Source organism: Coregonus lavaretus (genome assembly GCF_964263955.1).
Source record: "Coregonus lavaretus genome assembly, chromosome: 13".
Classification (NCBI taxonomy): domain Eukaryota; kingdom Metazoa; phylum Chordata; class Actinopteri; order Salmoniformes; family Salmonidae; genus Coregonus; species Coregonus lavaretus.
In genome coordinates this window covers 52,946,067-52,968,947 of record NC_140000.1, presented here as the reverse complement: position 1 = coordinate 52,968,947, position 22,881 = coordinate 52,946,067, and the positions used below count along the sequence as shown (strand labels likewise).

At 44.5% G+C, this 22,881-nt stretch overlaps 1 protein-coding gene across 3 annotated transcripts; it reads left to right on the top strand.

Annotated features, from left to right (window-relative positions):
* The first annotated feature begins 456 nt into the window (after nt 1-456).
* LOC311140458 (nucleosome assembly protein 1-like 1-A) lies at nt 457-21,753 on the top strand. 3 transcript variants are annotated; one of them, XM_084175526.1, is made up of 14 exons: nt 457-541; nt 5,661-5,702; nt 8,167-8,255; nt 9,998-10,100; nt 13,313-13,454; nt 14,253-14,333; nt 14,625-14,753; nt 15,276-15,347; nt 15,460-15,599; nt 16,183-16,348; nt 16,684-16,806; nt 16,919-16,951; nt 17,485-17,535; nt 19,908-21,753. In XM_084175526.1, the coding sequence occupies exons 2-14, from the start codon at nt 5,686-5,688 to the stop codon at nt 19,944-19,946; spliced, it is 1,185 nt and encodes a 394-aa protein (XP_084031652.1). In that variant the 5' UTR covers nt 457-541; nt 5,661-5,685; the 3' UTR covers nt 19,947-21,753. The 3 variants fall into 3 exon arrangements, with proteins under 3 accessions (XP_084031652.1, XP_084031650.1, XP_084031651.1); XM_084175524.1 differs by having other exon boundaries at nt 14,253-14,345; XM_084175525.1 differs by having other exon boundaries at nt 477-541; nt 5,664-5,702; nt 14,253-14,345.
* The last annotated feature ends 1,128 nt before the right edge of the window (nt 21,754-22,881 follow it).

The window sequence follows — 22,881 nt, the reverse complement described above, 5'->3', positions numbered from 1 at the left end:
ACTTCTGCTCTTTTTTGCTCAACACTTTTTTGTTGTTGTTGTTGTTTTATTTTACTTTTTTATAAAAAAAAATTATGCATTGTTGGTTAAGGGCTTGTAAGTAAGCATTTCACTGTAATGTCTACACCTGTTGTATTCGGCGCATGTGGCAAATACAATTTGATTTGATTTGATTTTAAAAAATCACCCTTCTAATTGGACCACACTGTCTGGGACCCAGGGAAATTGCACGTTGCTATGGTCTGGTTGACATGGTGACATAAGATATGATGCAAGCATGCATCTTGCAGAAAAAAGTGAACGTGTTTTGCGGTGAATTGACTAGACATATCTGATGACGATGGTGACAGAACACTTTCATCAAATATTCCAGACCGGCCCCTCCCATAGACTGAACGTTGCCCTGGTTTACGTGATGACGCTAGATGTATATGAGCGCAAGCGGCGGGATCGCTCTCTCTTTTACCGCCATAAGAGCGGAGTCTTTTTCTTTGGGACCGCTTCACTGCGCAGATCCACCTAGTCAAGGCGCTAGCTAAAGGTAAGATAATGACTTGAAAACCCCGTAGCAATACAACAGAGGGGTGCATATGTAGTACTTTTAGATGGGTACGAATATGGGGCTGTTCTTATCGTATTGAACTCAATATTTGTGTGGATGTAGTCGGGAAGAATGGACCGATAGCTTGCCAGCTAACTAGCTAAGTCGGGTGGCTAGTAGCAGCCATTGACAGACGAGAGCCTCCACCATGATGTGTAAGCTAGCTACGTTCACGATGATGAAAATGGCAAATTTTCTGCCCTGTTCGATACGTTGTATTGTAAATAAAAAAAAAGCGGTAACGCTATTTGGAAGAATAATCGTTATTTGCGTCATTCAGTTATTGGTTTTTATCGAATGTCGTGTTTTATTTAGACTTGACCTTATTTGTTCACTAGCCTTAGGGAGGATAACGTGAGTTAAGTGAGGGGAGGGAGATGTGGCGGGTACAAGTTTGTCTGATCACTGCGCGAGTTATACAGCTAATTAGCAGGCTACACTCTAAAATGGAACGCATGTCTCCGTCATTTAGCGTGATATTTTTTGACCTGTTTGCAGTTAATTAGCTAACTTCGATAGCCACAAAGCTAGCTAACAGTTTTCTCTTATTTTGGTTATATATTATTTGAGGGTGTCTATGTGCCCAGCAAGTCACGTTGCCAATCAATGATGGACTGTCACTGTTGAGGACTTGCCCAATGAAACTGCGTACGCCAAACTAGCTAGGGAACTGTAACTAGCTACATTGACATTTTAGTCATTTAACAGACGCTCTTATCCAGAGCGACTTACAGCTAGCTAACGTTACTATTGTTGACTTGCTGGCTAAGTAGTTAGCTAGCTGGAAAATGGGGGAACATACACAATTAGCTAGCTAACGTTACAGCAAATGTATCCGTTAATACTGCGCTAGCGAGACACCACGGAATTTGTACATTTCAGTGGTAGGCTAGGTAGTTCGCTAAGCACATATGTATGTTATTTAAGTTAGCTGGCTGGCCAGCTTTCTTTGTCAGTGAGCGCTATTGCTCATAGCTTGCCTTGGCTTGAGCATGCAACACGTGGTCGCTGGGTTTGAGAGGCTCTTTGAAGGGATGTAACTTGTGTACCCTTGGGGGATTTCAATCACCGAATATCTGCTTATTTCACTTTGTTAGTAAAATGTATTGGGGTTGACTACACTCAAACAATATCAATGTTTCAGCTGTTATCACATCTAAAGCTGCCTTCGTTTCTTCCATTGCTTATCAATGCAACATAACAATATTATTCCTAGCTAATTTCGTTAGGTATTCTACCTTTAGCTACAGATTAAGCTAGCTATAGTAGTTTGTATTTTTCAATACTATTGTATGGAAAGGCCCAGAATCAAGTGAATGAACCTAGCTAACGTTTGTCAAGAAACGAGGGTGGACCAACAATATTGTCGCAACGTTTTGAATGGATATAGGTCCTGACGGCTCCTGCTAAGGGGACATTGACATTTTTGTTGTAGAACATTTTACCATTGATTTAGCCCTTGATGATCGTGCTATGAATGATAGCTACTCTTGTATCAATCTTTGAATGTCTCAGATGCTTTGTCTTTTATTTGTAATTTGTGTTTGAGGCAGACATCAGCTACTCATGAAGACATGGCATTTTTATGACCCCCATCATTTTGAGTTCTAATGGCCCCTTTGTGAAACTGGCATGAAAATAGTATAGGAACTCAATTTATGTGATTTGCAAGGTATTCCTGGAACTGTTGCTATAACATAACTCCAGACAGTGTTGGAAGCTACTCTTAAAATAGTTTACCAAGCTATCAATTACTTCACACTGGAGGTGTACTGCAAAATGTTAAAAGTTACTAGTTAAACTACACTGAACAAAAATATAAACGCAACATATCTATTGTTGGTTTCATGAGCTGAAATAAAATATCCCTGAAATTTTCCATGCACACAAAAAGCGTATTTCTCTCAAATGTGCACCAACTTGTTTACATCCCTGTTAGTATTTCTCCTTTGCCTAGATAATCCATCCACCTGACAGGTGTGGCATATCATGCTGTTTAATCAGGTTCTTGATTAAACAGCATGATCGTTACACAGGTGCACCTTGTGCTGGGGACCAAAGTCAGCTCTAAAATGTGCGGTTTTGTCACAACACAATGCTGCAGATGTCTCAAGTTGAGGGAGCGTACAATTGGCATGTTGACTGCAGGAATGTCCGCTAGAGAATTGAATGTTCATTTCTCTACCATAAGCCGCCTCCAATTTCTTTTGAGAGAATTTGGCAGTACATCCACCCAGCCTCAACCGCAGACTACGTGTAACCACGCCAGCCTTGGACCTCCACATCTGGCTTCTTCACCTTCGGGTTTGTCTGAGACCAGCCACCTGGACAGCTGATGAAACCGAGTAATTCTGTCTGTAATAAATCCCTTTTTTTGGGGAAAAACTCATTCTGATTAGCTGGGCCTGGCTCCCCAGTGGGTGGGCCTATGCCCTCTCAGGCCCACCCATGGCTGCACCCCTGCCCAGTTATATGAAATCCATAGATTAGGGCCTAATTAACTTATTTCAATTGACTGAATTCCTTATATGAACTGTAACTCAGGAAAATCGTTAAGTGTTGTGTTTTATAGTTTTTGTTCAGTATACATGTAGTTCACTATTCCCCCAACACTGACTCCTGAATTATGATTGTAGTACCCCTTGACAGTGGAGCGTTCTTTACACAGCGACGTATCATGCCTAAGGCATTAGTGGCATGCCTAGTTGACTGTTTCAGGCCTAAACGGCAGTTTGGATCGTCCTAAATTCATTTTATCAGAGGAAATCTACTTTATCAATCAATGTCAAAGCCTAAAATGCAGTCACAGCGTCTCTGTATTTGAGTGGTGCTGTTGCTTTTCCCGAGCTTCATATGGTTATTAAGAGCTCTGGCATTAATAATTTGCTATGGTGGAGGAGAACGCATTGGTGGAGAATGTTGTCTTTTTGGTCTGTTCCCAGGCCAGACATCGTAAAGTTGGGCTCAGTGTTTTTTACAGGTCGATCCAAATGGTATCGGTCCACGCTTTCAAAAATATGATTAAGGTAGTGCTGTGTGGGGTTTTGGAAATTCAAAGACCAAAGATTTGGCCTGGAATGATCCTCTCTGTCTGGTAATCTCCCTTTCGGCTGCTTAACAGTTGATTTTTGGACCGCTTTTCAGTTGTCCTATTTAAACTGCGCAGGTGAGCGATGGGCAGCCTGTGTGATCCTTAACCAATTGGCACAAGCCAGCAGGAAGGTGTGGTGAGGGAGAGAAGAGGAGCTGCTGAAAGATGGAGACTGAGAAAGTGAGGTGGAGGTGGTCAGCAGTTATTAGTCGTGCATTTCACATATTGCCGGCCGGCCCACATCAGCAGTGTTGAACAAAATGTTGCTGACTGGTTAATTATGGCACAGTTTCCCTGACAATTATGTATGGTGTAGCTTCTTCAGTGATGCAATTTTATTATTATAATAATAATATCTTGAACCAGGCCACTAAACCTTTTATACTGCTTTATCATACAGCACCCTTGGTTTGAGATGAATATGGCGCTATAAAATGTGATTTCCCCTTACTTCACTCTTTGAGTACAGAGAAGGTTGTGTTGTAAACAGTGAAGGGGCATTTTTTAGTTCTGTCAAGCATCTTTCAATTGAGAGCCATGCCTTCACATTGGATTTGATTGAGCTGCACTGAGATTTCTACACTGGAGATGTCAGAGCTTGCCCAATAGAATATTGTGGTTTGAATTTGTTTTCACTCATTCCAGGGAGCCAGAATTGATGTCAACCTGGCAGCTATTAAGATGGTATCGTTTTGTAATTAGTCCAGTCGACCAGAATTTGGATATCGGCCGCTTTGTATTTAACTCACCACTTTTAGGCCCATTTGAAGACCCATGTCAACCTAATACCACAGCAGTAAAGAGAACCCTTCAGCAAATCCGTAACCTAATGCCATATGTCTTTGGATCTGAGTTTTGGTCACTGTCGTGGTTGAGAGTTTCTCACTAGTGTGAGCTAAAGCTGATCTGGCTCTCCTGTGTTTCTCCATGTGTGCCAACCCTGTGGTAAATGTTCTCCCCCCAGGGGATGGTTCTGGAGCCTCATTCAATGCCTGATGTGACTAATGGCTTTGTTCATTGTCAACCTTCTGTAAGAGAGGCCTTCACATGCATGTATGGTTAAAGTGCAAGTCTGATGGGGTCCAGCTGTGTACCTTTTTCCATTGTGTTGAGGGGTACTGGCCCTGTGTGAAAGGCCTGTTGGACCGATGGGTAAACTACTACCTGTGATCTCCGCCCCCTCTAGGATTGGGAGCTTTGCCTAGCTCCAGTCCCCCTCTGCTCTCTCCTCCATGCCAGGAGGTTTATGGGGGAGGAACAGCTCTAAACAGTGCCTTGCTTGGGTGCAGTGCTGTTATCAGATGGCAGCCCCAGTGTCGCCAGCAACCAAAGCCCCAGCCCAGGGCACATTGCAGAACTCATATTCTGAACATATATACCAAATGGGATGGGCAAGGGGTTGAGATATGTAGGATGATATAACTAAGGCTTATATTACTTAATGCCTCAGCACAGCTAACAGGGCTGTCAGTGAGCTGTGCGCTTGGGAGTTCTTTCATGCACATTTCACTAACCAACATGACAGGGGGCCAAAAGCAGCCCTCTTTTGTTTTCCTCTGGGAGTGGGAGGAGGAGAAGCTGGGGTAGGATTACAGTTGGTGGCCATTTTGCTGTAAGCAAGCGGAGTGCTTGGAATAAGATGTCCAGCCCTCCTGTGGGTGCTTTAGTCCACAAAGATCCTAACGACCGTTTGCTACACACTGGGATGGAGATGTCCTCAACTCTATTGAACTTAAGGATATTATATTATGTAGCCTGTTGTAAAGCTACCATCAAACAAGGCAATGTAATGGTAGTCTTGCATATAAGTCATTTGGGCCTATTTCAATAAAATATTCTAGCCCCATAAGCCATTTTAAGTGAACATATCGATTGCCTGCTGTGAATTAACAATTGTCAAAAGTAGCATGTATCATACATTATCTCCCCCCATTGTCTATCTAACACTCCCTCTTTCCTTCTCTGCAGCAGCATCACTCAAGACTTGGCTAAGATGGCAGACATGGACAAGTAAGTGCATCCTCTCCATTTGATTGGCTGTGCAGCTTGCATTCTGTGCAACAAGGAAAGACATGTATTAAGTGTCTGTTGCAAAAACAATCCCACCTCTGCATCGTTACCTATTTTTGTCTGATTGAGTCAGGTTTTCGCTCGCAATGACACTTTTTAAATAGAAAACCAAAATGTGAAGTTCTAAGTCCACAACAATGCTTAAACCACATCAGGAGACCATTTTTGAGGTCTGTGGAAAAAATGGTGAAAGTTACATTTCTGGGTGTAAAATAAATAAAAAAATATGCCATTTAGCAGACGCTTTTATCCAAAGCGACTTAGTCATGCGTGCATACATTTTTGTGTATGGGTGGTCCCGGGGATCGAACCCACTACCTTGGCGTTACAAGCGCCGTGCTCTACCAGCTGAGCTACAGAGGACCACAGTAGTTACCTTTTTATTTCCAGTGTGCCCCTAGCAAAAGGCTGTTTAGCTGTGTTTTTGTAGCTCACGTGATGGTAGTTTGCAAAACAAGTACCCACTGGATTGATGCAAATAATCATGCTATTATTCTGCCAGGTAAGCATAGGCTACTTTGTAGTTAGCATTTAATTGAAGGTTTTTGGGGAAGCCTTTCCGTCTACCAGAATACTTTTCATTGTCATCGTTGCTAATGGCTAGAAAGTGGTAGGCGCGCACCGCACCTGCTGATGGGAAATTTGCGTTGCCTCTTAAAGTTCAGATGCATTCTGTTCATGTCTTATGATAAACGTTGGCTAATTAATTTTCAGTACATTTAGTTGATTCCCTACTAAGTTAAATAAACGTTTGAATATTGTTGAATCCCTTTTTAATATCTGGATTCAGTGTTTCCGTCCGCATTCTCTGCATCTTGGATTTTATATGGCCCTAATTACCCTCCCCCTTTGTCATTGGAGGTGTGTTGAGGTCCGATGCGCTCTGTCATTTTGGCTGTACCCTCTATTCTGTGTAGCCTGGCCAGGAAGCCATTATTCTAATGTGCTGTTTAATACCTTGTTGCATATAGCGACCAGTGTGTTTAAGTCCATGTGGATTATTTATTTTCTTCTTTCAGGCCAATGTTTGTTGGTCCAACCTCCAGGGTATTCCAGAACGAGGCCTCCATCAGCAAGCTAACCTGTCAGGTTCAGGATTGTTGTGGATCTCTTGGTTTGCAAGGAAACCAGTCATTCAGCCTAGCACAGTCAGATTTGTTCACCCATGGCATCACTGTACCAAAACACAATTCGGCAAATGGCACACAAGTGTTGGGTGAAATCTTGACATTAGTCCGATGCACATACTCTTGTGTTTAGCAATGCCATCATCCATTATCAGTATCTGTTAAATATTAGACACCAGTGGATGGATGTATCAAGCGTCTCAGTGTAGTGTTAGTTTTGCATTTTAGAACACAGCGAATATAAGAACATGGGCCGGGGGACCCGATCCTAGATCAGCACTCTAACGCTACGATGCTTGGTCCGTACGGCCGCAGAGCTGAGTCAGTCATCTTTCCCTTGTGTCTGTAGCTGAGGAGGATGGCCAGCTGTCGATCTCACTGTGGAGACGTGTCCTCGCTGGGCCGTGGCTCGAGGTGGCTGTTTACTCAGCCGGGGCTGCTTGGGATGCCACGCCTGGGCTTGGGTTACGTTGGCTCCCTCCGGCCACTCGCAGACACCTCCCTGAGTTTGAGTAATGGGCTTTGACGCTGGTCCTGCAGTCCTGTGGCTGTCACACACACCACAGGGATGAGGCAGCCAATCACACGGACAGTCAACTGTTTATCCATTCATCTACCTTATTATATACGGTCCTGACTGACTGCAGGCGTCTCTGGGTGAAGTTTCCCCTATATACAGATCTTGCATCAGCTTCCCCTCACCCTAACCTTAACCGCTAGTTGGGGAAATATGCAAAACTGACCCAAGATCAGTGTCTAAGGGCAACATCACCCAATTTTGCCCCAGACTAACTGCGGGGCGGATGCTAGCATGTTAGCCTGACGCCACATGGTTGTCATTATGTTGATCAAGGGCTTATTCAGATAGAAATGTAATTATTTTTTTGCACTGGTTCGGAACCTGGTTCATGGTTCAGTATGAACAGGGATTAAATCCAGTGTTAGATGAAACTTCAGTGAGGCAGGGGAGCGGTATACCCTTTGTGCTGTGTCCCTGTTCACTCTCTGGGAACATGCCTCCTAGTCTGTCAGATGTACTGTGTGGAGGCCTCCGTGTATTAGTGTTGTCTGGCACACCCCTACTTTTGTATCGAAGTAATTATTAGAGTTGAGACGATTCCCTATACTACACAATATATATAGTCACATGCCATCTAAACAGTGCACTTCTATTTGAAGCTTTTGTAAAATTCCACTCCCAAAGAAGCTCCAGGAGTCTGTTCTGGCTGATACTCCTCTCTGTGTTTTGGCTGATTCCCTCGTCTCTCTGTGTGCAGTAAGGACCAGGCTGAGCTGGACCCGGCAGATATGGAGGATGTGGAGGAGGTGGAAGAGGAGGAGACTGGAGAGGATGTCAACAGTAAAGGTAAGGCTCAGCACTGCCCGATGAGGAAGCACTTGGGATTGTTGTTAAACGTTAGATGTCTGTGCCCACCGTAGATTTGATTTCAACTGAACAACCAGCAGTGAAATCAATCAGTTTTACCAGCAGTGTCTGGCTGGTGAGCAAGGGCTTGTGACATGAGCCTCTGCTTGCTGGTCAGTCGTTAATGTTAGATTGACAGTTGAATTAAAATCCTCTGTGCCCACATTGACTAAATTTTGAAATCTGAAATGGAAGATGTGTTTACCTGTCCTTGAAAGATTAGGAATCATGAATTGTTTATCATCATGAATAACTGGCAGTCCTTTGTAGACTGAATTAGATGTCTCTCCCCCAGGTATTTATAGCCTAGCAACGCTTATCGTCTCCCGCCACGGCGATCTGTCACAATGATCACACACTTGACAGCAGAGACTTTCATACGGCCAGAGCCTAACAAACATCCTAATTATCGCCCGATTTCTGAAATGACACTCGTCATCAGTAGGAACGTCCCTTGTCTAGAACCGATTAAGAACATTTTGCGTTCCCCTCCTCCCTGTCCCTGCTCCGCCGCAGCACTTTGAGTTGTCACTCAGCCGAGGAGTTTGTCCCAAACGGCACCCTATTCCCTATATAGTGCACTACTTTTGACCATAGACCTATAAACCCTGCTAAAAATTAATGCACTATATAGGGAAAAGGTGCCATTTTGGGACACACCGCAAGCACGGCAGGGCCCACAAATCCAAGGCGTAAGGAGTTTAAGCGTGGCATAGGAAAATCAAGGCAGGCAGAGTATACCTGCTGGCTAGCTCACTGTGTAAATTATGCAGCAGCCGCCCTCCTCGCCCCATGGGCAAAGCGTTTGTTCTCCACCATGGAAATGTCTCTCTGTAACAGCTATTATAAATAGATTTTCTCCTGTTTGGTGGAAGGGAAGACTTCACCTATAATGGTCCATCTATGGGCTCTAGTCCAACCTGAGTCTTCAAGCAGGCTCGGACAATTTACCAACTGACTTGATCACTAAGTACATTTTTATCACCAACTTACTTTGATAGAAATTGAATTATTTTGGAACTGGTTCGGAACCTGGTTCATGGTTCAGTATGAACAGGGATTAAATCCAGTGTTAGATGAAACTTCAGTGAGGCAGGGGAGCGGTATACCCTTTGCTGTCTCCCTGTTCACTCTGGGAATATTGCCTCCTAGTCAGATGTACTGTGGAGGAACCACAGGGCTCTGCGTCAATAGTGTGAAGTGACTTCCTTTCCTTGTCCTCTCATTCATCTGCATTGATCTGAAGAGGTTTGACAGGTGGCAGCGTTATGGCAGAAGCATGCTTTGACCTGTTCAATACTGTCAGATCAATATGGCAGAAGCATGCTTTGACCTGTTAAATACTGTCAGATCAATATGGCAGAAGCATGCTTTGACCTGTTAAATACTGTCACATCAGTGAAGATGACAGTAACTAGACAAGCAAAGTGAGCAACCCGTTGACCAAGAAGCCAGCCCTTCACCAGGAGTTTTTCTAGATCCATTTTTATTTTTTACTTTGTCTGGCCTTTTAAGTGGGATGAAAATATTTGGGTTGGCCCACCCAATAATTTCCTATGCAGAAAACCCCCTGCCTTCACTCTATTTTTTTCTGTCCTTGTATCCTGTCTGTATGGTGTCTGATGCTATGAATGGCTGTCTGTGTCTGACGGTAGTGTCTGGCCTTGTCCGTCTCTCCTCAGCTCGTCAGCTCACCGTGCAGATGATGCAGAACCCACAGATTCTGGCCGCGTTGCAGGAGAGGCTGGACGGCCTGGTTGGCTCGCCGTCAGGATACATGGAGAGGTGAGACCCCAAATCAGGAGAGACTCCGAGGCTACGGCGATACAGATTCTGGATCGAGCCAATCGTTTTTCAATGGAAGTCATCCGTTGATGGATGATGGGCAACAGACAATGGCTGACTGCATCTACGATTTAATCAGTGTTCCTGCAACTGTGGCCATAGCCTGACCCTGTCCCACTTTGCAGCCCTGGGGGACTAGCCTAGATATGCAGCACTGCTTTAGATGTTAAGACACCAACAGAAGTTGGTCTCACTGAGGTAGTGGCCCTTTTTATTTATTTATTTTTTATAAACCTCCATTCTTGGCATGCACGCTGTCTCCCTGTACGCGTGTGTGTATGTTATGGAGGGATAACAAGGCCAGTGCTATGTCTTCGGTGCCAGAATGTTCCCCGTCTTCTGGTTCTATCCTCAATCGCCGGTACATCACTCTGACAGCATGTCTGTGTAAAATGTGTATTGGTAGTCTAGGCTGATAATAGGCAGAATCTAACCTACACCCAAAACTGGGAAAAGGTTTCTGCACACTCGTTGCTCTGGTAAAGGTTGACTGACCAAAAGCTCAGCTACTATTTATAGTATAGGTTGACAAAATAGTTATTTAAAAGTTCTCATTTGACTTGACTGCAGGACCTAGTACTCTCCCATCCTTTAGGTAATCACTTATCTGTGTGTGATTGAGTATGTGAATGCAATGCTTTCCATTCAGGGATTTCCTCAAGCAAGGCCACTGCCACAGTGATAGGAAGCTGCTGCATTCCGCTTTAAAGCAATGCCCCATAACTGTAGTCCTTCAGGTCTGCTCTGTGTGCTGGTGTGCCACATACACTACTGACCCTCATTTTGACTTGTTTTAAGGACATTACATCAAAGTTGGATCAGCCTGTAGTGTGGTTTTCCACTTTAATTTTGAGGGTGACTCCAAATCCAGACCTCCATGGGTTGATAAATTTGATTTCCATTTCTAATTTGATTTCCATTCATAATTTGTGATTTTGTCAGCACATTCAACTATGTAAAGAAAAGTATTTAAGATTATTTCATTCAGATCTAGGATGTTATTTTAGTGTGCCCTTTATTTTTTTGAGCAGTGTATTTAAGTGCCTTTGAATGGGGTATGGTAGTAGGTGCCAGGCGCACCGGTTTGTCAAGAACTGCAACACTGCTGGGTTTTTCATGCTCAATAGTTTGTATCAATAATGGTCCACCACCTAAAGGACATCCAACCAACTTGACACAACTGTGGGAAGCATTGGAGTCAACGTGGGCCAGCATCCCCGCTTTCGACACCTTGTAGATTCCATGCCCCGAATGATTGAGACTGTTCTGAGGGGGGGTGAGAAAATCAGGTGTTCTTAATATTTGGTGTACTCAGTCTATCAAACTATTTTCAAAGCTTTTTATATTTTAATTCAGCTCTTGTCATGCTAATTGAGTTTTTTTCAACCCGCGAAAACAACTTTGAAGACGACGGCCACAAAATGTGAAATCTGCAAATTGTTACGAGAAACCTGTACCACTGTCAACAGATATGCTTATTGGATGTATTAGGTTACGAAATCAGACTTTTTGGATATAATGTTAATATGTTAAAGAAAGACCCCATATAATGATTCAGAACATGAATAATCATTTGTCTTGGTAAAAAAAAACATCAGGATGGGAAATTAAATCACCACCAAAGCGCTGGGCAGAGTGGGTGGACACCCTAAAATCTGTGTATAAACATGCCATCGTTTCTGCCTCTGCCATTTTTAAATGATGGAAATCTCAGTTTAAACTGTTCTTGGCATGGGTTTCTTGGCCCAACGCCGTACCTAAGCGTTGCAGCGCGGGCGTTGAATTCGGCAGTCTTGAGTAATGGAAGTGCTGGCCTTCAGCCGCTGTGGTATTGCTCGGTTCAACCTCAACAGATTAATTGTGCCCTGTTCACCATTGGAGCGCATGGCTGTGCTGCTTATACACTTTTGGTCCTCAATCATTTCCGCTCCCTATGTCCTAGTGGTTGTCTAGGAGCACGGCCTCTCCGTCCGTCCTAGTGGTTGTCTAGGAGCACGGCCTCTACGTCCGTCCTAGTGGTTGTCTAGGAGCACGGCTAGGCTGGCGGCGGTTCAATGATCACAAACAATTGTGGAGTTACGTTGACCTGGTCTCCAGTGTCTCCGTATAAGGGTGCTGATCTGGGATCAGGTCAACCCTGTACATGTTATTTTATTAAATGTGATCCTGAATCAGCACTCCTGCTCTGAGATGCTTGGTACATACGGCTCCAGATATCGGAGCTTGTTTTAAGTTGAAGACTCCGATAAATTTCACTTTTCGGCGAAGCTGTCTTAATATGGTTCTGGACCCTTTAATAATATTTTTCTGTCAGTGGAGGCCAGTTCTTCATATCTGTTACGAGAATTTCTCTCTAATTCAACCTAAGCTTGAATCATTACCAGAGGTTGTAAGGCTCTGGTTTTAATCATAAATGATTCAAGGTCCACAACCAACAAGGATTATCTGTATTTTTATTCATGGAGAGCTCTGCTGCCCAAAACACATACATACTGTTTTACTCCTTCCACACAAATGCACCGTGCTCCGCCCACCTCTAGGAGGCCCCCTGTAACCCATTTTCTCAGTCCCCTTCACCCTGGAATGTTTAGTCCCGCCCCCCTCTGTTAGTAGGTTGACAATACATTATAATTCTAACACAGTTCACACATTTATACTGTATTTGGGGTGAAATCCTTTAGTCATTATTCTTAAAATACAAATTAATCTAACAATATCTCCTAGCTTCCCCTCAGTGGGGTGCTGTGCCTGAGGGGCTTGGCTGTGGTTGCATAAAGCCAAGGCTGAGGTGACCGGGCCATTACATAAAACGGGAATGTTTTTAATTTAGTGTATAGTTTGTCTTTCTCCATGCCGTCTCAGTGGAAGTAGTCCTCTACTTCTGGGTCCTATGGTTGCTTATGTATGCCTAGTGGGAGATACTAGGTCCTGCAGTCAAGTCCAATCTCCCTGGCACTGTGTCCCTCTGCATAAAAAGCGTCCGTATACATAGGTCTTCATACATAAGTGTTTGTCATTCGTTAGACGTTTATTCCCGTTGTCATAGCGGAGGCTCTAGTATCTTGTCAGTATATACCACCATCTTTGGGGACAGTCAAGATGTACTCTTTCACCGTGTGGAATTTTGACCCCTTTTCTCTCCCCGTCTCCAGCTTACCAAAGGTAGTGAAGAGACGGGTCAACGCCCTGAAGAATCTACAAGTGAAATGCGCCCACATTGAGGCCAAGTTCTACGAAGAGGTCCACGAACTGGAGAGAAAGTACGCCGCTCTCTACCAACCCCTCTTCGACAAAGTAGGAACACCCCTATTGTGTTTGTAACAACATCCAATACATTCTCCCGTTCGTTGTACCTTGGAACCATGCCGCATTTGTTAGACTGGGCACTTTGTGCATGGGCTGCGTTCGTTAGTGCACACCGTAGTAAAATGAGCCATTCTTTTTGGACAGATCCTGGTAGGTCCCTCCCTGTTTCATTTCGTGTGAGTCCAAATAGTTATTTGGCGTGACCTGACTCTCCGATGGCGACTCAGGAGAGTTGGGATATCCCCCCCCCCAAATAAAATCCTATTTAAACACGAATATTAATACGCGCGTGTGAAATAGGACGAATATATATGCACCCACCAAATTGTTGTTATTAATGAATACACCCCAGTATTCTCAGTCTTTAAGTGTTGATCAGTCACTCCTCTGCCCATGTGTAGTTCCTGCTGCTGCTTATCCAACGCTGACAGACTCTAGCTTTTGCCCTCTCTCCCCAGTCCGCTCCTTGATGCTGACTCGAGATTTAGCAGAATCCTCTGACAAAAGAGCTGCAGCCCGTTCCAGGGATGCAGATAGAGCTGAGAAAATGGGGGGGGGGGAGCAAAGCTGGAATGCGCGCACATACACAGACAGACAGACATACGGAGCGGCCAAACTGCTGTCTTAAGTAAATAATGCGCTGGCTTGGCACCCCCAGCCCATATTCCATTTATCTTGGTTTAAACAGATCACTTTTCTGGGCTTTTTGTTAATGTTTTGCTTTGTCCTCCCTCTGGCTGTTGGCATTACAGGGACTCACTGTTTACCCCCCCTCTCTCCCTCCAGCGCAGCGACATAGTTAAAGCAGCCTATGAGCCCACAGAGGAGGAGTGTGAATGGAAGGCTGATGAGGAGGAAGAGTTGACAGTAAGTAAGCAGGTACAGGTGACTCCATGCCTGCATGTCTTATTTATCTAACCTGGGGACCTCTACTGTCTGGTCCTAAAGCATGCCAGGGCCAGGAGGGTGTACCATGACTGTTTTGGTTACATAGCTATTTTGTGTGGTGGATGTGTTAGATTTACATGTGCAATATAGGATGGAATATTGCCTAGTTTGAGTTTTAACCAGGGGTGAATTTATCGGTTTTATAGGCATCAGTGAAATGGTACATAAAATCCCCTTTTTACTGATCGTCCTCCTGCCCGTTTCTTCCAGGAGGAGATGAAGGAGAAGGCCAAGGTGGAGGAGGAGAAGAAGGATGAGGAGAAGGAGGACCCCAAAGGCATCCCAGAGTTCTGGCTAACGGTTTTCAAGAACGTGGACCTGCTCAGCGACATGCTGCAGGTAGGTGGGGAGAGGCAGAGCAGGAACACAAACAAGAGAGCAGTAGTGGAAAGTAGGTCAGTAGACATTTACTGCTGCTACTCCTGAAAGATGAGGCTTCATCACCACCTACAGGTTTGACGAAGCAGTTTCACCCCTAAAAATAGATCCCATATACATAAAGCACACTGTTGGGAGTTCTGGACAGCACACCTGATTCAACTAATCATCAAGCCCTCAATGAGTTGAATCAGGTGAGTTTGTCCCGGGCTACAGCAGAAATGTGGAGTACTGGAGTTGGGAAACACTGATTTTTAAATGGCACTCTTATCCAGAGTGACTTAGTCAGTGTATTCGAGGTAGGTAAGACGACCACATTACAAGTAAAACGTTCCTCAATAAAGCGGCTGTCAGCTAAATCAGTGCTAGTAAGCAAAGACAAGTGTGCGTGTTGGTGCCAGAAAGACCAGTCCAACATTAAGGTGTTTCTGTCTAGATACCATACCAATGTTCAGGCTGGTGTTCATGTGTTGTGTTTTACAGGAACATGATGAACCCATCCTCAAGCACTTACAAGATATCAAAGTCAAATTCTCAGACCCAGGCCAGCCCATGGTACGTCTGCACCGTATTTCTCTACTAGACATTCTATCAATGTATTGAAAGCCAATGAATCTAGAATATTCCCGCTAATGTTCCCAATGTCCAACTCTCTCTCTCCCTCCAGAGCTTCTCTTTAGAATTCTACTTTGAGCCTAATGAGTTCTTCACAAACACTTTGTTGACAAAAACCTACAAGATGAGGTCTGAGCCTGACGAGAGCGACCCCTTCTCCTTCGACGGGCCGGAGATCATGGGCTGCACGGGGTAAGACATGCTCCGTTAAACTGGTCCTTGTGTTGTCCCATAGAGATCCTATTCAATTAGTATTCTTAATCCTATGGTGCATCCTTCGTAAACCCCCTAGTTGCTAATTGTAGCCTCTGGGACAAGGAAGGATGCTAGATCAAACTAGAGATCCAAAGCTGAGAGTCTTGTCAGTGCCTCTTGGTTATTTCAGCTCTAGGACAGTCATTGCAGGCACTAACATTGCCGTTTGTTTCCTGGGTGGGGGGTTATAAAAAAGTATCTCCTTTTAAAATAATTTTGAATTAACATAAGATAATCGTGTTTATGCACCCTTATCTATGTTGGCTGCTTGTTTGGCCAGTACAACAGACTACCTTGTATTTTAACACTTGGAGACATGGGTGAATAATGCATCGGTCTGTCCGGTCTGATGGAAAAGAAGTGGTCCTTTTTAACCATGCACCATGTTGGAGTGGGTTCTATTAACATTGGGACTTAATCTTGAGGGCTCAAAGCAACATCTACACTAGTCATTGGTTGGTGTGTTTAGTCCTGTTCTGTTCTCCTTGTAACCCTGGTGTCCACCGCTCTCGCCCTGCAGTTGTCCGATCGACTGGACGAAGGGCAAGAACATCACATTGAAGACTATCAAGAAGAAGCAGAAACACAAGGGGCGTGGCACAGTCAGGACGGTCACCAAGACAGTCCCCAACGACTCCTTCTTCAACTTCTTCACCCCGCCTGATGTCCCTGAAAGTGGAGAGCTGGTAATTAATGGTTTCCATTGTCTAGTGTAGTGCTTGAAGTGGACTGAAATTAGTGCCGGTATTTATTTTGGGTGCCGCAACTCAATATTTCTCTTAATGTAATATTTTCTTGCCAATATTCTATAAGAGGTGCCGGAACTCAAGCAGTAGAACATTTGGGGTGTTACTCGGTACCGGTGTGTTCCAGTCCAATTCAACCACTGGTGCAGTGTAGTCTTTCTATTGACGTTGGTGTGGCTGAATGGTAAGTCTCATAGCTCTGACTGGTGTGGTGAGTGGCTGAATGGTGAGTCTCATAGCTCTGACTGGCGTACCGGTGACTCTTGCCCCTCCAGGACGAGGACTCTGAGGCTGTCCTCGCCGCAGACTTTGAGATTGGCCACTTCATCCGCGAGCGTATCGTCCCCAGGGCTGTGCTGTACTTCACGGGGGAGGCCATCGAGGACGACGATGACGATGTGAGTACACACCACAGCCTGTGTGTAATGGCCTCATCCCTGTCCTAGACCTCTGAACCGAGCCAGTTGCCTTCACATGTATCCCCCTAACAATGGTGTCTTCTTGTTGCAGTACGATGAGGAGGGAGAGGAGGCTGATGACGAGGTAAGGTCTTAGCTAGCTAGGGCTCTTCACCTGGTCCTCACTAACCCAGTCCTGTTATTGACCTTAGCCATGTCCTCTCGCTAACCCAGTCCTGTTAATGACCTTAGCCGTGTCCTCTCGCTAACCCAGTCCTGTTAATGACCTTAGCCGTGTCCTCTCGCTAACCCAGTCCTGTTAATGACCTTAGCCGTGTCCTCTCACTAACCCAGTCCTGTTAATGACCTTAGCCGTGTCCTCTCGCTAACCCAGTCCCGTTAATGACCTTAGACATGTCCTCTCACTAACCCAGTCCTGTTAATGACCTTAGACATGTCCTCTCGCTAACCCAGTCCCGTTAATGACCTTAGACATGTCCTCTCGCTAACCCAGTCCCGTTAATGACCTTAGACCTGTCCTCTCGCTAACCCAGTCCTGTTAATGACCTTAGCCGTGTCCTCTCACTAACCCAGTCCTGTTAATGATCTTAGCTAGGTGACGTCTGTCTCAAGGCGACGTCTGTTTCCAGTGTTAAACAGTTTCCTCTTGTGTTCTAGGAGGGTGAGGAGGAGGGTGAAGAGGAGAATGATCCTGACTATGATCCCAAGGTGGGTGGGAGAGCTTACTGTTGACGTTAACATGACCTAATATCAGATTTCAACATACAGAATAGAATACATACCGGTACTGTACTCCAAATGCATCATGAACACCGGCCACCATTTTGGATATATTTTTCTGTGTATATACTAGTGCATCCAACGTCACATCAGACCACACAGCCGTCGGAACACGTTTCCCTGTCACCTACTTTCACTCGACTTGCTTCTACTGTAAGGGCTTGTTTTCCAGACACACATTAAGCCTGGTCCTGGACTATTAATCATTCTACATTTGCGTTTTGGTACACCAGAAGTACATTCATTTCCAATGGAACGCTGCGTTTGCCTTGCAGCAGGGCGTTCTGTGTGGTGCAGAAGTTGGATTTGTCTAACGTATCCGTCAAACTGTATGCGTAGATAGCTTGACAGAACTGGTAGCAGAAGGTGAATGTTGAACTTTTGTTGCACACACATCCAGATGATGATGCAACGACGACGCTGTTGGTATGATCGAGGCGTTAGTCCAGGACTAGCCTCATTCTGTGTCCAGGAAACCGCTAGAATGAGAGTTATAGTAAAGAGAATGGTATTTCTAAACTGTCTCAAAATATCACTTCAAAATAACCTAATCAAAGTGAAACTAATTCCACATGCTTTTTTGTGAGTGTCTGGTCAGGGGGAATGTTTTCCACTTTTCTTTTCAATGGAATGCCTTGAAAGCATGCTTCCACTTGCTCTCTACATTCTTGCTAAACTGAGACTGCATGTAAATTGGCAATCAGATACTAAATATATTTAGGTTTTGACTGTTAGTTTCATAGCTCTGCATCCCAAAGCTTTATTTGATTTGTTTGGGCGACTGATGAGAATGGAAACAGTCCTCCTTCTCTTTGCTGTATAAAGCCTCTTGAATTCTGTATTCTGCCTATTTTTTTGCCTTTAATTCATTAATGTTCATCTCCAATCACTTGGCACCTTTTGTCAGCTATACTCTTTAAATTTTTCCTCACTAGGTTTAAGTGATGTCTGTAGAAAATAACCCTCTCCTGGTAGGTACAGCTTGTGAATTGTCAGCTTAACGCACCCCACCTCCCTCCCACACCTCATTTTGACCCCCCTCCATCCCTCAATCTCCTTGCATCCACCTCCATCTGCACTTACAACTAACATAGTGGCTTGTTTTTTTTCCTTTAATCGTAGTGGGCGCCGCCTTTTTGAGTTGTTTTCTCTTCTGTATGTTGAAGCTAGTTAAACTTTCCTCCAATTTGACCATATTCGTCTTTGTACCAAAAATATTTTCCAGCTCCAATATTTAAGTTGGTTTGGAGAAGAATAGATCAACGTTCGTCACACCTGTTTTGTGGATTTTGATGTTTTTGAGTGTCTTAAGCCTTCGCTCCGTTCATTCTTTCATTATTCACTTCAGAGACTGTAGTCTCGATCTGGAAGGGTGCTTGTTAATTGTCCGTCTCTCATTGGACATGCTTGAAGTGTTAAGACTGCGTGGGGTGAATCCGAACTTCCACTTAAGTCGAATTTTCACTCTGGTCTCCCACTGACATCAATGCACGACCTAAGTGAAAGTCTGAGTTGTAGTTTGGCTTCACCCCTCTGTCCTGGAGAGCTGTTGACCCATGTAGGTGTATGTAGTTCTGGTTGTAGTGTGATTTATTTGAGTTAGTTACACCCCACATTTCTTCCCCATCCATCTAGTTTACCTTGTGTGCACGGACATTTACGTCTCCTCCTCAGACGAACTACACCCGAGGGGAGAACGTAAAAGGCACTCTCCCTGCATTGCTGCCAGTAGATCTCATTTTGTTTTCCTACCCTGTGAAAGAATGGAGAGGCTCTATGAGATCAGTGGTGCAACCCCCCCCCCCCTTACATCTTCCATAGGATGACCGTATGCACTACATCACTGTTACAAACACTACTGGTTATTGTGTTTACAGTATGGAGGTTCTATGCAGCAGTAGTGACGGCTCTCAAAGTAGTTATTAAACTTCAAATGTATAATAGGCCAATTTGAATGTTCACCACCAAATTCCCGTCTCCATTGATGGTGTCTTGGACCTTGAATTTGAGTCGGTAGTACACACCCCGGACTCTGGTCTGATACCAAAGCAGAGTGCCGTTTTATTTCCAGTGGCGTACTTTAAGGACATACTAGTATTGTGTGGAGTGTTGTCAGGTCACTGTTCAGATATCTCTAGCCTCAGTGCCAGGATGACGTTGCCCTGTGCCCTGTCAATGTCCGTCTCAATTGGACATAGAAAAAAGTCTGAATGGTGAAGCCTTAACCTGTGTGAGAGAGGGGGATTAGTGCGGTTGTATCTCAGTTTAGCTCTAACTTCCTCTCTTTTGGTCTCTTGCAGAAGGACGCAAATCCCCCAGCCGAGTGCAAGCAGCAGTGAAGGCTGCGGGTCAACTGCACTGTAACAGCTTCTCAAATAAAACTTACTTACGCCTTATAATGTTTTGTATTTTTCTTGGTAGAAATAAAAATAAAGGGTTTCAAGATTTTTGTTACAGAAAACTCCTAATATAATGTGAGCAGTGGCTCGATATGCATAGTATTTTACTAGACCGTTTCCCCCCCCCCTCCTGTACAAATAGTTAGAATGCCACAAACTCTCAAAGCATGATCTTGTTTCTCTCACTGCTAAACTAGTTTGGGTTCTTGTGAAGTTTTTGTTGTATTGCTCTTGGACAACAGCTGTGGTTAGACTGCATTGAGGCAAGTGATGAGAAGGCCAACCTGTTCCTTTTCCCTCGCGCTACCAAAGTTACCGGTCAGTTCAGGTTGAAGTCGTGAGTTTGAAGTCTGTCATTGTATTAGTGGGGCCTCGAGCACTGTCGGAGCAAAACCCTGCTTTTAGTCACGGCTAAGGAAAGAAACTAATGTGACGAATCGCTGCCTGTTGCACACAGGTGCACATTTGGCCACTCAAGCCATTTGGAGCAGGGCAAGCGGTTCTAGCCCAGTTGGAAGCTGTTATTAGCTGCTTGAGTGGGCTGAAATCAAGTTGTCAATGTAAAACATTCCAGTTTGCAGACTGACAGGCATCGGAAGTTTGAATGCTCTCTTGGGATCAATATTACCTCGACTCAATGGTCTGATTTGTTAAAGAAACAGAACCATGTGTCAGCGCTGCTAAATTTAATGAGACAAGTCTGCAAGTTATTTTTTTCTATTAAATACCTTAACGCTCTTTCTGAATTTTAATTTGCATGAAGCAACTTTTTTTCTCTCCAACACACCGCTTTGTCTTGCCCAGTCAGACTCCTAACATTGCAGATGATTTGACGAGGGACAGTTCCAAGGGTTCACCAGCAGGGGGCAACACGTGCCCAATCATCTGCTTCAGGCTCTTGTTAGCTCACAGTTGTGACTTGTCTTTTTCTATAGCACTTTGTATTACTTAGTCATGTATCAGTTGTGTCCTCTGAAATGGTTAGTTGTCGGTCCAGTACCCCTTGTGTAAATCAGAAAGTGAGCAGCACTTTGGTGGCGGCCGTTGTCATACTGCGCCCCAACGATTGGCGCCCTATTGGGCTTTTCCCTGCAATACGTGAATCTCCAAGTGCATTACCCTTAATTTGGGAATCCCACTTGACTTGTATACTCTGATAGCAATAGGTTCGGAACAAGTTTTCTTCTGAGGAAGAAAACCACCAAATTCAGGCTTCCATTGGCATGTGGTCGTGGCTTTTGAGACTTTTGTAACATACTCTCAAGGTTAGGATAACTCTAGAATCTAGACTGCCTGTCAGGCCCCTGAGCGTACGGCTAATTTATCACTGTGAAGGGAAGGTGGCGATGAGTTCTGGTAGAAGTCCTGTCTGTCGGCCGCTCTCTCTGTAACCAACCCCACCCGGCAGGTCACGCTGAAGCATGTAAGAGCAATACTTAGTCAGGGAACAGAAAGAATAAGTTGCTTAAGCCAACCCACTGCATCCTTTTCCTTTAGTGGAAACAGCCATGTTGTAGATGTATGTCGGGTGGTGGCACCCTCATTGCTGTTGCTAGTGGAGCTCTAGGGAATACTGCTGCATTCAGTGGGAGATTTAAATAAGAAGTCTGGACTATTCTAGGGGCACGACTGGATTCGGTCTGTGGATTCTCTTGAGCAGCTGTTGTCAAAGCTAAATGCTATGCTACAAAATACTAAATGTACTCAATAACTGTATGTATATTCATGAATAAATTGGTTAAACGTGTTTTGCTTTTGTCCCTTGTTGACTCTGTGGTTCCTCTTCAACATGAGCTGCTTGACACTTAAACACTGAGTTCCGTAACATTTGAGTAGCTCATTGAGGCAGTATTTGGTAGCACTGCCTTAAAAAATGTTTTACTTAGGTCAAACGTTTCGGGTAGCCTTCCACAAGCTTCCCACAATAAGTTCGGTGAATTTTGGCCCATTCCTCCTGACAGAACTGGTGTAACGGAGTCAGGTTTGTAGGCCTCCTTACTCGCACACGCCTTTTCAGTTCTGCCCACAAATTTCCTATAGGATTGAGGTCAGGGCTTTGTGATGGCCACTCCCAATACCTTGACTTTGTTGTCCTCAAGCCATTTTGCCACAACTTTGGAAATATGCTTGGTGTCGTTGTCCATTTGGAAGCTTTAACTTCCTGACTGATGTCTTGAGATGTTGCTTCAATATATCCACATAATTTTCCTTCCTCGTGATGCCATCTATTTTGTGACGTGAACCAGTCCCTCCTGCAGCAAAGCACCCCCACAGCATGATGCTGCCACCCCCGTGCTTCACGGTTGGGATGGTGTTCTTCGGCTTGCAAGCCTTCCCCTTATTCCTCCAAACATAACGATGGTCATTATGGCCAAACAGTTCTATTTTTGTTTCATCAGACCAGAGGACATTTCTCCAAAAAGTACGATCTTTGTCCCCATGTGCAGTTGCAAACCGTAGTCTGGCTTTTTTATGGCGGTTATGGAGCAGTGGCTTCTTCCTTGCTGAGCGGCCTTTCAGGATATGTCGATACAGGACTTGTTTTACTGTGGATATAGATACTTTTGTACCTGTTTCCTCCAGCCTCTTCACAAGGTCATTTGCTGTTGTTCTGGGATTGATTTGCACTTTTTGCACCAAAGTACGTTCATCTCTAGGAGACAGAACGCGTCTCCTTCCTGAGCGGTATGACGGCTGCGTGGTCCCATGGTGTTTATACTTCCGTACTATTGTTTGTACAGATGAACGTGGTACCTTCAGGCGTTTGGAAATTGCTCCCAAGGATGAACCAGACTTGTGGAGGTCTACCATTTTCTTTCTGAGGTCTTGGCTGATTTTCTTTAGATTTTCCAATGATGTCAAGCAAAGAGGCACT